General features: G+C 43.2%; 1 protein-coding gene across 1 annotated transcript; it reads left to right on the top strand.

Moving 5' to 3' along the window:
- Positions 1-15569, top strand: LOC117052958 (sodium/hydrogen exchanger 9B2-like). Its single transcript, XM_033160358.1, has 11 exons — positions 1-72; positions 796-937; positions 2572-2742; positions 4573-4715; positions 7489-7616; positions 8656-8831; positions 11224-11330; positions 12455-12604; positions 13078-13186; positions 13822-13958; positions 14865-15569. The coding sequence occupies exons 1-11, from the start codon at positions 16-18 to the stop codon at positions 15075-15077; spliced, it is 1533 nt and encodes a 510-aa protein (XP_033016249.1). The 5' UTR covers positions 1-15; the 3' UTR covers positions 15078-15569.
- The last annotated feature ends 701 nt before the right edge of the window (positions 15570-16270 follow it).

Genomic DNA, 16270 nt, shown 5'->3' on the forward strand with positions numbered 1-16270 from the left:
TGAAGAACAGCAAGGATGGGAGGATTCTGTGCAAAGAGCAATAAGGTTGATCCCGAGCTCGAAATAGCTCAGGTATTTGTCAATTACGTATTTTATAAATATATTGACAGTTTGGGTCAAAAATGACCCCCCCCTGAAGTATTTACCTATTTTTTTAGGGAAACCGCCCAAAACAAACCCTGGACATTGTAGCCGCTATCTGACAATTCCACCAGGATGCCATAGCAAATCCCGGCTATGTCCAGGAAATTCCAGACATATGGCAGCCCTAACTAATGGAAGCTCTTAATGTGTTTGCGAGTTTCTTTTTGAGTATACAGGTTTAGCATAGGTGGATATGCACAGCTTAAGTATGCCCAAGAGAGAGGGAAGCCTACTGCCCTACACCTCTCTAGCTCTCTTTTGCCCCTCTCCAGAAAACCTGTCTGCCTCATTTGGCTCATTTTGCAGGCACACACTGCAGACCAAGATTACGTCAGCTGGAACAGGGAAAGGGCTTCCTTTCCCCATTCAAAAGGACATTAAGAAGACCCAGTTTGTGGGTGAAATCTCACTAACGAAAGATAGCTGCGCCTGGTAACTTTACAAAGGACAACTACCATAAGGAGTGGTCCTTTTGACGTTATTCACCTTGTGATTTCCAAATCCCCAGTCTTGTCACAGTATATCCTCAGATGTAAATCCCATTGAGTTGAGTAGCACTTGCTTCTTAGGAAAAATGTGTGGGACTCTGGCATTATTTGGTACGTCAGTTGTTGATAATGTGTCAACCCCCCCCCCCCCGTTTTAAATCAGGAGGAGATTGATACTGCAGAAAATGAAGATGCAATGTCACTGAAGGATTTTGATCCGCAAGTGGAGGAGGAGCCACCAGGAAAACTGCGGCAAATATGTATTTTCCCTCCACAAGGCATATTTGCTGAAATCGTAACAAATGGTATGCAAAGGGAATGCAAAGGGAGAGGAGAATACAGTCACCCTTTAGTTTTCTATTGGCTATAATTGTCTTGGTTTCTTTTTTTAACCTAATCTCAAGGTCCAGGGTTTTATATTTAAAAAGGTATAATATCAGCTGATCAGCGGTGACTCCCCTTTTGGCAGGGATGGTGAACTCCAGCATGTAGCTAATCCCAGTGAAGTCACTGACAATCAGCTGATCCAATTACTGACTTTTATTCAGACATCACTCTGCTGGCCTATGGAACTGTGAATTCTGCACAGTGTCACAGCTAACAGTACTGGGATTGTTTTCATGGTCTCTGATTTGTGTGGGGATGTTGACCTTCAACCTCTGATCTGCCTCTACAAGGCAGAAACAAACCAGAGGTTTAAGTAAGTTGCAAGGCTAATTATCCCAGGATAATTAATTGTGGGACATCAAGCAACCTTCAGAAGTGAATTGGCAAGAAACGTGTAACATATTCTAACACGTTCATGTCCAAGGGAATGCTCTGAAAGCACATGTGTAGTTCTTTAGCAGGTTTGGCTCAGTTAACCTGCCCAGATATGTTTAGCCACTCAGAGCTCCTTGGAGTAAAATCAGAGTGTGATAAATCAAGTAAAACCTTCAGGAGCCTTAACCAAAACCTTCAGAACTCCACTGAAATTCTTTTGTCTGCTAAACAGACAAGATAACTGATATCCCTTCCATTTTGATCCATCAGCTCTGCGGTTCATTCCTAACCGTTATTGTTTTAATCATTATTGTAAGCTTTTAAGCCCGGTCTTAATGTTCTCTCTTGTAAGTGAACTCCCAAACGTCTATAATCCTCACTACATTTATGCAGATTTATCTTGAAAGTGGGTCATGGCCAAGCACACACAAAGAGACGCTTTTTCCTGTAATGTGTACAGAATATGACCCAGATAATTTGATCTGCAGAAAACATTACGATTCATGCTTTGCCACTGAGTGAAATCTCTAAAGATCCTAGATGAAATGGCTACATGGGGAAAAGTTTTACTAATTATTAATCCATTTATATTATTTGCAATGGTATTTATTGCTTTTGATTTTTTGTTGGAGATACTATTCATTGCCCAGGAATAAAGGAAGAAGGATAAGTATGGAAGCACTTCCGTTTTCATTTGCCAGAGCCATGTAGGAAATTGTTCTAAAATTGCATCTGCACTTTCCAGTGGCTCCCATTCTGGTGCAGTGGGAAAGAACAGTAGGGGCTGCAAAAAAATTAAAAAATCCCATTCTCAAACAAATAACAGTAAGTGGGAGGAGATCTGAAACATCTCTAAAATCTATTTAGATTTCGGAACAGCAATAAAAAAGCAATCACGCTCATATGTGGCCTGGGTTGCATGGTAGCACATTTAGCACCATAGCTGATTTGCAACAACAGCCCATCATTGTTGACTGCATAACAAGCATTTCACAGTAGCTTTAACTAAAGATTCAAAGTAAAAGAACATTTGAAAAAACACGGCACGGAAAAGTGCATTGCTAGCACAAGTTTTGTTTCTTTCATTACTTTAACCAAATATTGGTTTTTACGAAGTTCTGAAGGACGTAACACGATTTCTGAAGGATGCTGAAGCATTTCTCCCCCTGTTTTCCAGTAGCAGCAGCAGCACTGATCTGGGCTGTGATCTGGGCTGTTATAGGCAAGGAGTGTCTTCCTGGTGGAAATGTCTTTGGACTTTTGTTCCTCTTCTTTTGTTCTTTACTTGGTGGTAAAATTATGGAGTCCATTAGAGTACCTGGCTTGCCTCCACTGCCTCGTCTTCTTGGTAAGTATTGCTTTAAAAGGTACCATCATCTTATTTTTACATAGACCTGATTTTTTCGATATGACAGCAGAGTTGTCCAAATATCAATTTAGGCTCCAATTTTATTTATTCATTATGCATCATTTCAAGAGGTTTCCACTGGAGATCAATCACAGGCTTATTTCCTGCAGGTAACCAAAATGTTACAAAGGGTATTTCTAGTTTTTAAGCGTTTCTTTGTCCATTTCCCCCCTCCAGCCAGTGAGCAATAGAGGACTCTCAAGTGTAAGCAAGATATATCACATATTTGCATCACCCTACACATGATCCCATCTAGCCAAAAGAGGAAAAGGTGTCAGTCTTGTTAAACCCATTGAATACATGTGCTGGAGCTGTGGGTTAAACCACAGAGCCTAGGGCTTGCCGATCAGAAGGTTGGCGGTTCGAATCCCCACGACGGGGTGAGCTCCCATTGTTCGGTCCCAGCTCCTGCCCACCTAGCAGTTCGAAAGCACGTCAAAGTGCAAGTAGATAAATAGGTACCGCTCTGGCGAGAAGGTAAACGGCGTTTCCGTGCGCTGCTCTGGTTCGCCAGAAGCGGCTTAGTCACGCTGGCCACATGACTCAGAAAAACTGTCTGCGGACAAACGCTGGCTCCCTCGGCCAGTAAAGCGAGATGAGCGCCGCAACCCCAGAGTCATTCATGACTGGACTTAACTGTCAGGGGTCTTTTACCTTTTTTAACTATCTCTCAAACTGAGCTGGACTTGGGTCCCTTGTATTTTGGGCAGGAGAGAGACAAAAGACAAAGAGCTGTTGGTTTAAGAAAAGCTGGTTTCTTAATATGCATATGTAAGTTGCTGTTAGGATCTTTCTTTGTATGTTGATGGTCATATACCTGCTTCATCAAGTATGTACCGGTAAGTGTATTAGGGGAGTTTGAATTCCACCTGATGCACAGTAGCATCAATCCCAGGGATCTCTGTGTCTTGTTAAATGGAAAAAGGAAGAATGGCATCTACCAGTCACTGTCAGTTTAAGATGCAAGGCTGTTTTCCTTCTCCATCTGAAACAACACAGAGTGGTTGGGGCAGAGAGAATCCTATCTGCAAGTCTTCTTCTTCTTCTTCTTCTTCTTCTTCTTCTTCTTCTTCTTCTTCTTCTTCTTCTTCTTCTTCTTCTTCGGCGATCGTAGCCGAGTAATACTGTCTTCTACAAACAGTTTTAACAGTGAGTCCGCAAGTGACTGTGGAGGCCAATTCTGGATTCCCATGTCCTTCCACAGTGGGGACATAGGTTTCCAGGCAGGGGTTAAACACAGCGAGGGTTTGCCAGCATGCCTTCCTCTTAGCACGTTTCTCCCTTTCGCCCTGAGTTTGAGCGTCTTCAATTGGAGCACTCACATTGTCCAGTTTTTCCCAGTTGTGAGTGAGATCTCCATGTAAATTAGATAAGTAGATACTGTTTTTCAGACTTATAAGCAGCCACAGAAAAGGGCTTGAACAGGATCTGGGCTGCAGTCCTGGAGAAGGGATCTTTTCACCTTTGCCCACAAAACTGTTTCCCTGACATATTCGTGCCGCACTTGTTATTTGGTACAGATTGGAGAAAAGGCATTCATATGGTGCTCTCTTCCCCAGCTGCCTGCAACTGATTTAAATTGTGAAAGGGTAGAGGGGAAAGGATTCAACCCCCTTCCCCCCACTGATATAGCCTAATCCCAGCCCCATTCCATGTTGTTATTCTGGCACACGATTTAACACTGCAGCCACTTTCTCCCATGCTTTCCAAATGTTGTTTGCCGCCTGTGGGGTCAGCAATGAGTGACATGCCTTTCTCTCTTCCATTTAGGGATGCTGCTCGCTGGGTTTCTCATCAGGAATGTCCCGTACACCAGTAAGCTAGTCCAGATCAATGTGAAATGGGGAGCTGCCCTGCGAAACATTGCCCTCTCCATTATCTTGGCTCTTGCTGGTCTTGGCCTTGACCCAAAGGTGAAGTATCAAATGGTCCTTAACACATGCAAAATCTTTATGGACACTGAGAAGTGTGGCAAAGAGCTTTCCTGGAGACCAAACAAAAGCAAAATAAAAGAATGCTGCCCGCAGAAAGATTGTTTATTCTTTAAACTCTTTCCAGCTCCAAATAAAATATAAAATAAAAAAAGTTTGTTCTTGGTCTCTAAGGTGCTACTGGAAGGATAGGTAGACATGTCGACATACACTCATAAGTAAGAGTGAGTTAAACGGTTGGGTCTGACAGGAAGCCGAACGGGTTTGAAATATTTGTTGGTACTGTTTTTCTTAATTTGGGGGGGTGGGTAGGGGGGGTGAGCGTATCTCTTTTTTTCTTTTTCTTTTCTTTTTGCTGTTTTGTCCATGTTTGGCTTAATGATAGGTTACGTTTGGTATATATTATTTAAATTAATATAGATTTCCTTGTAATAAATTATAGGGAATAGAATAGGATATTAGTTAAGAATAATAACCAAACAAAGTGATGACAATAATTGTTAATGGAGTTTCTTTAAAGCTTTTATTTTTATTTATCTGCATTTGGAACATTTAATGTACAATTTTGTTAAACAGTGTATAAACGATGAATAAACAATAATTCACAAAAAAGGGAAGGATTTTTTTTATTTTTTATTTTTTATTTTGTTTTGACTATGGCAGACCAACACCTACCTGTAACCAGCTCCAAATAGTCACTAGATAATATGCTAGATATAATTTCTCCATCCCACCTCTCTCTAAATATCAGAGACATTTGCAGAACCCAGAAAACAGAGTTATTACCAAGATTCCAAACCCACATCTCTTGGATTCAAGCACCGGTGTATTTAAATTTTCCACTCCTAAGGAAGAATGAAAACAGATACAGTATTTTTATTGCAGTTGTAGTGGTATGATTTGTTACAAAAGTATGTCTTTTGTTTTTTACATTGGAGCAAGCTCTGGAAAATCTTTTGGAGCAAGTTTCTTGCAATGCCAATGTACGTTGGGGAAAATGCATCTGTGAAGGCAACTATTGGCTAGCACCAATCCAACACACTTCTACCCCTAATCTCTGTCACTGTATTTATGTAAGTTTCTGGATTTTTTAAGGTGAAGGCTGAGCATCTTACTGAAAATATTATTACAGCTCCTGATCCACAGACCCTTTTTTTTATTAATTACTGTTTTATGTTTTATGAATTACTTCCACTTACACTCTGCTTGTATATTTGTAAATGAAGGGCATTGCAAGTCTCCCAATTCTCTCTCACCCAAAGGGAATTAAAATTAGATAGTGTTGCCTGCGCATGCATTGCTTAAAAAAGAATGTGGGAGAAACTTACAAGCCCCCTAATTCTCGAAATTAGGGGTGAGACTTACTGCCAATCCAGTATGCAGGTTTCTGGAATGTATATCTGTAACGCACTTTGAAGAGCTGGGTTCACACTGCATGTGACGAACTTAAATGTGTACATCTATCTTCATCCTAAACAGCATGAATCCATTTCCAATCTCCTATTATAATGCACTTTTTTGTCCCATATAATAAAAGCTGTGCACAGCAGAGCAAATCTCAACTGATTTTTGTTGTTGTTCAGTCGTTCAGTCGTGTCCGACTCTTCGTGACCCCATGGACCAGAGCACGCCAGGCACGCCTGTCCTTCACTGCCTCTCGCAGTTTGGCCAAACTCATGTTAGTAGCCTCGAGAACACTGTCCAACCATCTCATCCTCTGTCGTCCCCTTCTCCTTGTGCCCTCCATCTTTCCCAACATCAGGGTCTTTTCTAGGGAGTCTTCTCTTCTCATGAGGTGGCCAAAGTACTGGAGCCTCAACTTCAGGATCTGTCCTTCTAGTGAGCACTCAGGGCTGATTTCTTTGAGAATGGATAGGTTTGATCTTCTTGCAGTCCATGGGACTCTCAAGAGTCTCCTCCAGCACCATAATTCAAAAGCATCAGTTCTTCGGCGATCAGCCTTCTTGATGGTCCAGCTCTCACTTCCGTACATTACTACTGGGAAAACCATAGCTTTAACTAAACGGACCTTTGTCGGCAAGGTGTTGTCTTTGCTTTTTAAGATGCTATCTAGGTTTGTCATTGCTTTTCTCCCAAGAAGCAGGCGTCTTCTAATTTCGTGACTGCTGTCACCATCTGCAGTGATCATGGAACCCAAGAAAGTGAAATCTCTCACTGCCTCCATTTCTTCCCCTTCTATTTGCCAGGAGGTGATGGGACCAGGGGCCATGATCTTAGTTTTTTTGATGTTGAGCTTCAGACCATATTTTGCGCTCTCCTCTTTCACCTTCATTAAAAGGTTCTTTAATTCCTCCTCACTTTCTGCCATCAAGGTAGTATCATCAGCATATCTGAGGTTGTTGATATTTTTTCCGGCAATCTTAATTCCGGTTTGGGATTCATCCAGTCCAGCCTTTCGCATGATGAATTCTGCATATAAGTTAAATAAGCAGGGAGACAATATACAGCCTTGTCGTACTCCTTTCCCAATTTTGAACCAATCAGTTGTTCCATATCCAGTTCTAACTGTAGCTTCTTGTCCCACATAGAGATTTCTCAGGAGACAAATGAGGTGATCCGGCACTCCCATTTCTTTAAGAACTTGCCATAGTTTGCTGTGGTCGACACAGTCAAATGCTTTTGCGTAGTCAATGAAGCAGAAGTAGATGTAGACTGTTACGTAAAACTGATTTTACGTAACAGTAAAAAAGAAATTGACAACAGGTTGTTTTTTCTAATGTGTTTTGTCTTTCAGGCTCTGAATAAGTTGAAAGCGATCTGTTTCAGACTAAGCTTTGGTCCTTGCCTCACTGAAGCATGTGCAGCAGCTGTCCTGTCTCACTATATCATGGAGCTGCCATGGGAATGGGGGTTTATGTTAGGGTAAGAGATAACTCTTTGCTTTCTATTGCTTACAAGCTGTACATATCTTCCAGCAATACTTACAATTGCAATCTTAAACACAGTGCGCAAAGTCCCGAGCCCTGAGGGGATGCATCTTTTGGCTTCTTTAGTGTTATTAATAAGAATATGCAAGCATGGAATCTCTCCCTTCCCCTGCATTCCATTACCAGTCTGGATAATGAAGGTGCTTGGAGCATTTCATAGAGTGGCAGCACTGAGAAACACAGAGAAGACATACAGCCGGGGCCGGATTTAGGTTTGATGAGGCCCTGAGCTACTGATGGTAATGGGGCCTTTGTCCAGCTGTCCTTTGTCAACAACAAATTGTTGCTGTTTTTTGTGTTGAATATATGCTATATGGTAATTTATGGACCTAATAGCAAGCATCCCCAACCTTTGGCCCTCCAGATGTTTTGGACTGCAATTCTAATCATCCCTGACCACTGGTTTTGTTAGCTAGGGATCATGGGAGTTGTAGGCCAAAACATCTGGAGGGCCGCAGGTTGGGGATGCCTGACTTAATAGTCATTTGCACGTGTTGCCATGCAACCAGTCCATGCAGAGTGTAGGCACCCTATATATAGAAATGAGCAAACCAGTGATATTTTAGGGAGCAGACTAGCAGGCAGGGCCCATTACTTACATCATAGGAGCCTACACAACACAAAACACTGTTGCTGTACATAGGTTTTATTTTATTTGTTTTTTATCTTACATTTTGGAAATGTACATCCAGGTTTCCCCCCCCCCTTTAATTCTTTTGGGGGCCCCCAAGAGAGTGGGGCCCTAAGCTATAGCTTGTTTAGCTTATACGTAAATCCGGTACTGCACACAGCTGTGTCTTGTCTTCCCTTTTTTACAACATGGAGTGCCTTGTTGTGATTATAGAGAGAAGGGCGGGGAGGGGGGGAATTTATTTCCAGAAATTTCTGATACATCATCTTCTGTAAAGTTTTATCTGAAGGAAGCAATGTCATGTTCCCTTATTTCGCCAAGGGCTAATTTTGTGCCCTTTCAGGTTTGTTCTAGGTGCTGTGTCTCCTGCTATCGTTGTCCTTTCATTGCTGATGCTGCAATCCAGAGGATATGGTGTCGATAAAGGCATTCCTACCTTGCTAATAGCTGCTGCCAGCCTGGATGATATCGTGGCCATTACAGGATTCAACACCTTCTTGGGCATAGCCTTTTCCACAGGTACTGGAGCAACTCCCTAGGAATGAAAAGTCACTGCATGGACCCATTATTTTTTTTTATTTTTTTTAAAAAAGCATAGGCAGAATTGGGAGGCTGAACGCGGTGCTATTTCTCTTGAGGGTGAGCAAAGGCTGACTTCCTTCAGGAAGGGTTTGTTTTGATGTGACCTCTTTCTTCTCTAATATGTGTTGTCAAACAGCTGGGATTGGGAGAAGGAGAATTCCATTCCATTCACGTTAAATGAAAAATTACTTAATTTGCACTTCCTGAAATGACGCACAGACTGCAACTCGGCCATCCTTCAAACTTCACACAGCTATGAACTTTGCAGTGCAGTTTTCCAACTAAGTGCTATGCATGAAAGAGGTAGCAAAAACAGCACATCCCATGAGACAGCTGTGTGGAAATTTCTGTTTTATGTGGTAGTTCACTACAGAGGTGAGCTTTTTGAAGACCTGTTATTGAGTATCCATCCTGAGTTGTTTGCACAAAGCTTGTGTGGCGGTTATATAGTGTCTGCTATTTATTAAGCACTCGTTTTGATCTCTTCCTGCAGAGGTTATACAATAGCCACTGCTGGGTGAGCACTCATCCTGATTCGTTTGCACAGAGATTATACGGCTTCCCATCAACTGATTGTTATCCCAGGCTTTTTAGTGTGCTTTCCCATCACTTTGCTTACTACAAAAGAGTCTGCTATTAAAAGAAGAAGAAGAAGTTGGTTTGTTATGTGAAAACCTAAATTTGCAGGTATGAAGTTGAATACATCCCACAGTATAGTGACAGTCTGGAGAGAACCCAGCTTTCTGGTTCTAAGCTGAATTACATCAGCTTTCTTTTTCCTCTTATATTCATTTTTGCACTTTAGAAACTGTAGAGCAATCACAGCGGGCAAACACCATTTCTTTTTTTCTTTTACTTCTGCTGTGGTACAGCGGCTGCCACCTGCTGGACAAAGAACCAATTGCAACTCTTGTATAGAATCATAGAGTTGGAAGGGACCCCAAGGGTCATCTAGTCCAACACCCGCAATGCAGGAACCTCAGCTAAAGCATCCATGACAAATGGCTATCCAACCGCTGTTTAAAAACCTCCAAGGAAAGAGAGTCTCCCACCTCTCGTGGGAGTCTGTACAAAGCCTCTCAATTCAGTAAAGGTAAAGGGACCCCTGACCATTAGGTCCATTCGTGTCCGACTCTGGGGTTGCGGCGCTCATCTCGCATTACTGGCCAAGGGAGCCAGCGTACAGCTTCCGGGTCATGTGGCCAGCATGACAAAGCCGCTTTTGGCAAACCATAGCAGCACATGGAAACGCAATTCAGTGTTGTTGTTTTTAAAAAACAAAAAACAAAGATCCCTGGAAGACATACTCTTAACTCTGTCTGCTTTCTATCTTGAAAATACTCTTCAGGACATTTCTTCTCTCCGTGCTCCTCCCAGCTGTCATTTCTCCTCTGGTAACTACTGTGAATGCATGACCTGCTGTCTGTCTGCAGGCACTGCAGTCGTCTGCAAGGGATTCCCACACGGCAGGGTTGATGTTGCCAGCCTTCATGTCTCATTTGCAGACATCTTTATAAACCAACTCTCTGAAAAGTACATCCTTGGGGAACCCGCCATCTTCCATTCTGTGTACAGGACCAAGCAAAGTGTAGACAAACTATGGGTAGGCAAACTAAGGCCCAGGGGCTGGATCCGGCCCAATCGCCTTCTAAATCCAGCCTGCAGACGGTCCGGCAATCAGCGTGTTTTTACATGAGCAGAATGTGTCCTTTTATTTAATATGCATCTCTGGGTTATTTGTGGGGCATAGGAATTTGTTCATTTTTCCCCTTCAAAATATAGTCCGGCCCCCCACAAGGTCTGAGGGACTGTGGACCGGCCCCCTGCTGAAAAAGTTTGCTGGCCCCTGGTGTAGACACTGCTGAGACAGAAGTGTGAACATGCCGGAAATGTGGGCTTGAAATGAATTAAAGCTCTGTTGCCCTAGCACAACAACACTTTTTTGAAGGACTTTAGGAAAGGGGAGGGGGGAAAGGCACCGAAAAGTGTGGGATGAGCTAATGATTAATGAGAATAATACAACCACTGCTCAAGCAAATAAGGATTAATGCTCATTGCCGTATAACCACAAAGAAATTAGAACTTATGCTCATGACATAATCTATCCTCTACATAAACTTTATGCAAGCAAAGCAGGATTAATGCTCAATAAATGGGTCGCCTTTTCATAGTTGATGTACCGAAGGCTTTTTGATTTCTAGTTCTGCCAGTGTTCTACCATCGTACCCTTTTTGCTTTGTTTCAGAAAATATTTTGGCTATACTGTATGACCAGATAAATTTCATGAAAATCTGTGCTTACACCATTTTCTTCTGTTGTATCCAAAAAGGCTCTGTCTTCAAGAGTATCCTCCGTGGTTTAATAGAAGTTGTACTCGGTGCAGGAGCTGGTGGCCTTCTGGGAATTTTTATTTGGTACTTTCCAAGCAAGGATCAGGTAAAAAAGGAAGCTGCTGGAAAGTTTCAGCCTTTCATCTCATCAAGGGGAAGTGGTAGGGGAATGATGCAAAAGACATTATCCATGTCCTAGTTTATAACTGTCGAGAATGTGATCCAGAGATTGCCAACGTTACGAAATCACTCTTTTCCAAGAATGGGAATCCAGTGTATTTTATGGGCATTTCTTTTCCTGGTGCCAGTGGTGTGTAACTTATGCAGATATCAGATTTTTCACTGTGGCATAGACTGCACAGTGCCTGCGTGGTGGCCAAGAGGCGGAGGTGAGTGCAGCTGGTGAAGAGGCAAGGGTGTCTGCCCCTCCTGCTGTGACAAGCTCTCCTCCCCTAGGGGAGGCAGGAAGAGGGCGGAGGAGAACTTAGCTTCACTCAGGCATAGTCTTAGATTGCTTGGTGAAATCCCTGGAGAGGAGGGGACCTAGACAGCTGTGGAGGGGCAGGGATCTTCAGTCTCAGCAACTGCTTCATGTGGGCAAGACCCACCAGAGATGCTGTGCTCTTTAGGCCTGACACTATTGTGAAGGTCCTGTTTTTGCTAATAAAGAGTTAATTCCAACTTGCTCAGTGTGATTTACTGCTGCCTCACTCCTGTCAGCACATTTTATTGGATGCCAGGATGGGATACCCTCTCTCAACTCCCTTCTGTTTTAAACAGAGCAGCAGTGAATGGTGAAGGTGTATTTTCCTGTCGTCGATGGGGCAGTGTGCCCATGGCTTTTTGAGGTCTTATCTCTTTTCCTGTTCTTTTGGGTGTGGCAGCCATTTTGTGTTATGCCACACCCCCATGACACCTTTTGCGACTGGTGCCTGTGGTACTTTCTCAAAATCCCAAAGGTGCCCACTGGCTCTAAACGTTTGGTGGGTCCGGGTTGGGGTCATTTGTTCCCCTTCAGATTTAAGCCTGCTCTACATGCAGGAGAAGTTTTGGCCTCTGTGACTCTGTTAGGGGGATGAGGATCTTTCTGCCATTGCTGATCTTGTCCTAAACGAAGGACTCATTTGTAGATTTTAAATTAACATTATGATTCCATCCATTTAGGGCAGTTTCTTAGTAATGCTATAGTAATATTTTAAAGATGCTTTCTATTTTCTTCCCTGGTCTTAGGCATATGTTGGGTGGAAGAGAGCATTCTTTGTGTTGGGTCTCTCTGCGTTTACTCTTTTGGGCAGCAAGCAGTTTGGCTTTCCTGGATCTGGAGGCCTCTGCACAATTGTCTTGTCATTTCTGGCTGGGCTGAGGTGGTCTGTGGAAAAGGTGAGCATTCAGCAAACATACAGCTGTGAACTCAGGAACAGATTTGTGTGAAGGAAAGAACTCAAGTTGGACTGCTTTACAGTAGCATCCTGGGCTCCTTGCAGCAAGGGCAAGATAGAAATGTAATACTATGAATAACAACAACCACAACTACACAATAAGCTACTTATTCATAGCTTAAACTGAATAGAAGTTAAAAATTTCTAGAAGTTTTGGGGAAATTAAGTGGTCTCTTAAACAAAATTAATGTTGGACACGTTGATCTATTACACGGCTAGTTTGCGGGGGAAAGAATTCCAGAATCCACAGCTGGTCAACACCTGTATCGATCAGGACCAACCAACATGCTGCGGAATAATATATTATGCCTTGTAATTGCTTGTTACATTAAAAATTGTTATATTTTAAAGATCTAATAAAAAAAGAATAGTACTAGTTCTTGTAACACTTTGTGTTCACTCTTTGTCTTGCAGAAAGCAGTGGAAGAGATTGTTAGAATTGCCTGGCAATTTTTCCAACCCTTTCTGTTTGGTTTAATCGGAGCTGAAATATCCGTTGTCTCTCTTGGACCAAAAATGGTTGGTAAGTCTGCTAACCTGTGCTGGCAGGGGTGCCAACTTGAAGAAGACATTGTGGGAGGAGGGGCAGGTAAGCCTCACCCTGCATAATCGATCACATGATGCTGTGTGTGTGTGTGTGTGTGTGTGTTTTGAATAACACACACACACATTTGAATAACAAACAGGGCAGAGGGTAAACTGCTGCATCCCAGCCCCTACTGCTTGTGTGAGCCACAGCAGAAGGTAGCAGGGTGGAGAGGCTTCTTGCCCATTTTCACTGTGGCAGCTCCAGGCTGGTGCAACACAATGGCGGCTCTCTCCAATATGATGTGCAGAAGCTGAACCACACAAGCAGCTGAACCTTCTTTTAGCACTGGTGACAGGTCAGTGTCCCTCCAGGGTATGAGAGCCCCTGGCTAGCTTAGGGGACATGGGCAAGTCCAGATGGCCCACACAGTTCTGTTCCCTAACATCTTGCAACTGCTCCCCACCGTCTGTTGGCCACCTCACTCTCACTTAATGTTAGGGCTTCGTCCTGCTGAGGCATCACCCATGCTTTTGATTTTTGTTCCTAATAAGATGAGGATGAGGGCTGATTCCCACCCCCACCCCACCCCCGAGAGGAATAATGAAGTATATATATCACTCTGCCTGCAGGGTTTTGTCTGATCACAATGTGTTTGGCTCTCATGATACGAGTTACTGCTACGTTCCTGTTGGTGAGTTTCGCTGGCTTGAACTTCAAAGAGAAAACGTTTATCGCACTGGCATGGGTCCCCAAAGCAACTGTCCAGGTAGAGTGTGCCTATATAGGAGACCCTGTTTCTTCTGCAGAAAAGATGCTAAATCACTCGCCATGGTGCGCTACTCTAGGTGGGAAAGGCGTATTGCTTTTGACTCTTGCAAGCAACCTGATAATCAGCTTCCTTACTCCATAGGTTAATTTCTTCCTCTGTCTGAAGTGTTTTCTGTCCTTTCCTGTGCACCACCCCACATTTCACAAAAAGTAGAAATGGAAATGTAGTTTCTTGCCCCCTAACCATGGATAGGAAGCTAAAGAAAACCATGAGCCAGATATTCTTGACCAAAGTTTTTCTTCGATGCCACAGCTCTCTTAGGAGATCACTTTCACCGTACATGCAGATTTGCCCTCAAAATTGATCTCACTAACGGAAGCCCCTTTTAACTGAAAAATGCATACCCTTCTGTGGACCCCAAAACATTGTTTTTTACTTTGGGGAGATGCCATTTTGCTTCCCAATACGTAAATTCAGCAACCCAGTGAATTATCATGATAACAATACTGATTACTTGACCCAGCAGCCGCCCAGACCTCCCACTTTGCGTCAGAAGCTGATTATCATTTCCCCACAAGCTGGATTGAGCCCCAGGGTCTCCAAATTTAAGAAGGGCTACTGTGAACTGTAGTCAAATCTGGCTCCTGTAAGTCTTGAACTGGCCAAATGAAAGAATCCTGCTTGGACTGTGATATTAGTTAATGACGTTTTTGGAGAGATTGGGGTTTCCCTTCTCTCGCAGCAGCACTGTCTGTTCTGGAACGCCCTTCTAATTCTCCAGAAAAGCTTCTTTGTGGGGTGCAGGTAGCTTCATAGAGGGGGACACGCGGACAGGAAGCTTTCCTTCTGTGAATATAACATATGATCCAATTCAATGTCCTTCCCCCCCACCCTTCCCTGCAGGCTGCAATTGGTTCTGTTGGTTTAGATACAGCCCGAGAGCTGAAGGATCCAGTCCTGGAACATTATGGCCTGACCATCTTGACAATAGCTTTCCTGGGAATCCTGTTAACAGCTCCAACTGGAGCTCTGGTCATTGGCCTGGCAGGACCCAGACTCCTTCACAAGACTGACATGGGCGATGAAGATGAGAAAAGAGCAACTTCGCCAATATAGGAAAGTGTCAGCGAATACCTAAATCGGTACTCCAGGCTTCTAAGAAATCACGGTGCCCTATAGTGGCATACAGTTGTCTGAAATCCCATGTGGAATGCATTGTAGGTCCTGCTAAAACAGCAACCCAAGTAGAGGAGAACATAGTTACATTAAATCAGCATCCAGGTGTTCCTTCATCCTTCACACAGGAATTTTGGATGACTGCAGCCACAAGTGGAGTAGATCATTGGCCTGGACAAATGCCAACAGGGTGTGAGAAAGCATTTAGGGTGGCTCCATGAAGTGTCACTGGAGGTTTATACGGTGGTCTCAGCAGAAAGACATGCCAGAAGCGCCAATCCCAGCAGTAAATAATCAAGAGAAAGTTCATAGACTTTACAACCGATGGTCAAAGTTCCCAATGGCTTTTTTTCAGTAGCCAAAGGCAGTTAGTTATGTTCTGGCAATAGATGTGCAGTCTTTGGAACCACCCAGGGAGAGTGATGTTTCTTTTCCTATCCGAATGCTTGAAACTGTGAGAAAAGGGGCCCAAAACACAAATGTTGTAATGGTGCAGTGGAGAGTTGTGAATTTTGCACATGGAACAAAGAAAGTCCATCAAAGCTTGTCCATGTATTAGATACTAATCTGACTGCTTTGGCATTGCAAAGATTCATATCCTCCGCCATCGATTCCTCATCTACACGTTATAATGTTAAAACAGCAACAACAACCCAGTGAAAGTAGTAGCTTCAGAGCTGCCTGCATCAGTACACCGGCCTCTTTGACCTAATGGGTTGAATTGGATCCAGGAAGAACTGTTGGAGTCTTTTTGGCTTCTTATGAATATACTTGCAGAGGAGAGGAGAATGAGGAGGGCAGCAGGAAATGACTGCTATTGGACGAAGGATGTGTGATCCTGCTGGGATGAATACGGAGTTGTTGTTTTTTTACAGCTTTTACAGTTGCTGGCAATCACGCATATATGTGTGTTCTGTAAAACGAAAGGGTTGCTGAAGTTCCAGAAGTTACACGAGTTTTAGGACTCAAAAAAACTAGATACTAGCAAAACTTGAGTCAAGAGCTGCACGTGAACCTTAGAACGCTGCCTCCAATTTCACAAGTGTGGGGAGTGTATTACTTTAAAGATTTTGCAGATCCGTACATATGTCATTTAGGAAAACCTTTTTTCCCCATACTCAGTTTCTCCATAC

The sequence above is a fragment of the Lacerta agilis genome, chromosome 9 (assembly GCF_009819535.1).
Source record: "Lacerta agilis isolate rLacAgi1 chromosome 9, rLacAgi1.pri, whole genome shotgun sequence".
Taxonomy (NCBI): domain Eukaryota; kingdom Metazoa; phylum Chordata; class Lepidosauria; order Squamata; family Lacertidae; genus Lacerta; species Lacerta agilis.

Bases quoted from the DNA above. Each gene is read 5' to 3' on its own strand.
- LOC117052958 (XM_033160358.1), top strand. From the start codon at position 16: ATGGGAGGATTCTGTGCAAAGAGCAATAAGGTTGATCCCGAGCTCGAA. The intron at 2,743-4,572 runs GTAAGTATTGCT...TCTTCCATTTAG, and splicing joins TCCACTGCCTCGTCTTCTTG to GGATGCTGCTCGCTGGGTTT. The intron at 7,617-8,655 runs GTAAGAGATAAC...GTGCCCTTTCAG, and splicing joins GAATGGGGGTTTATGTTAGG to GTTTGTTCTAGGTGCTGTGT.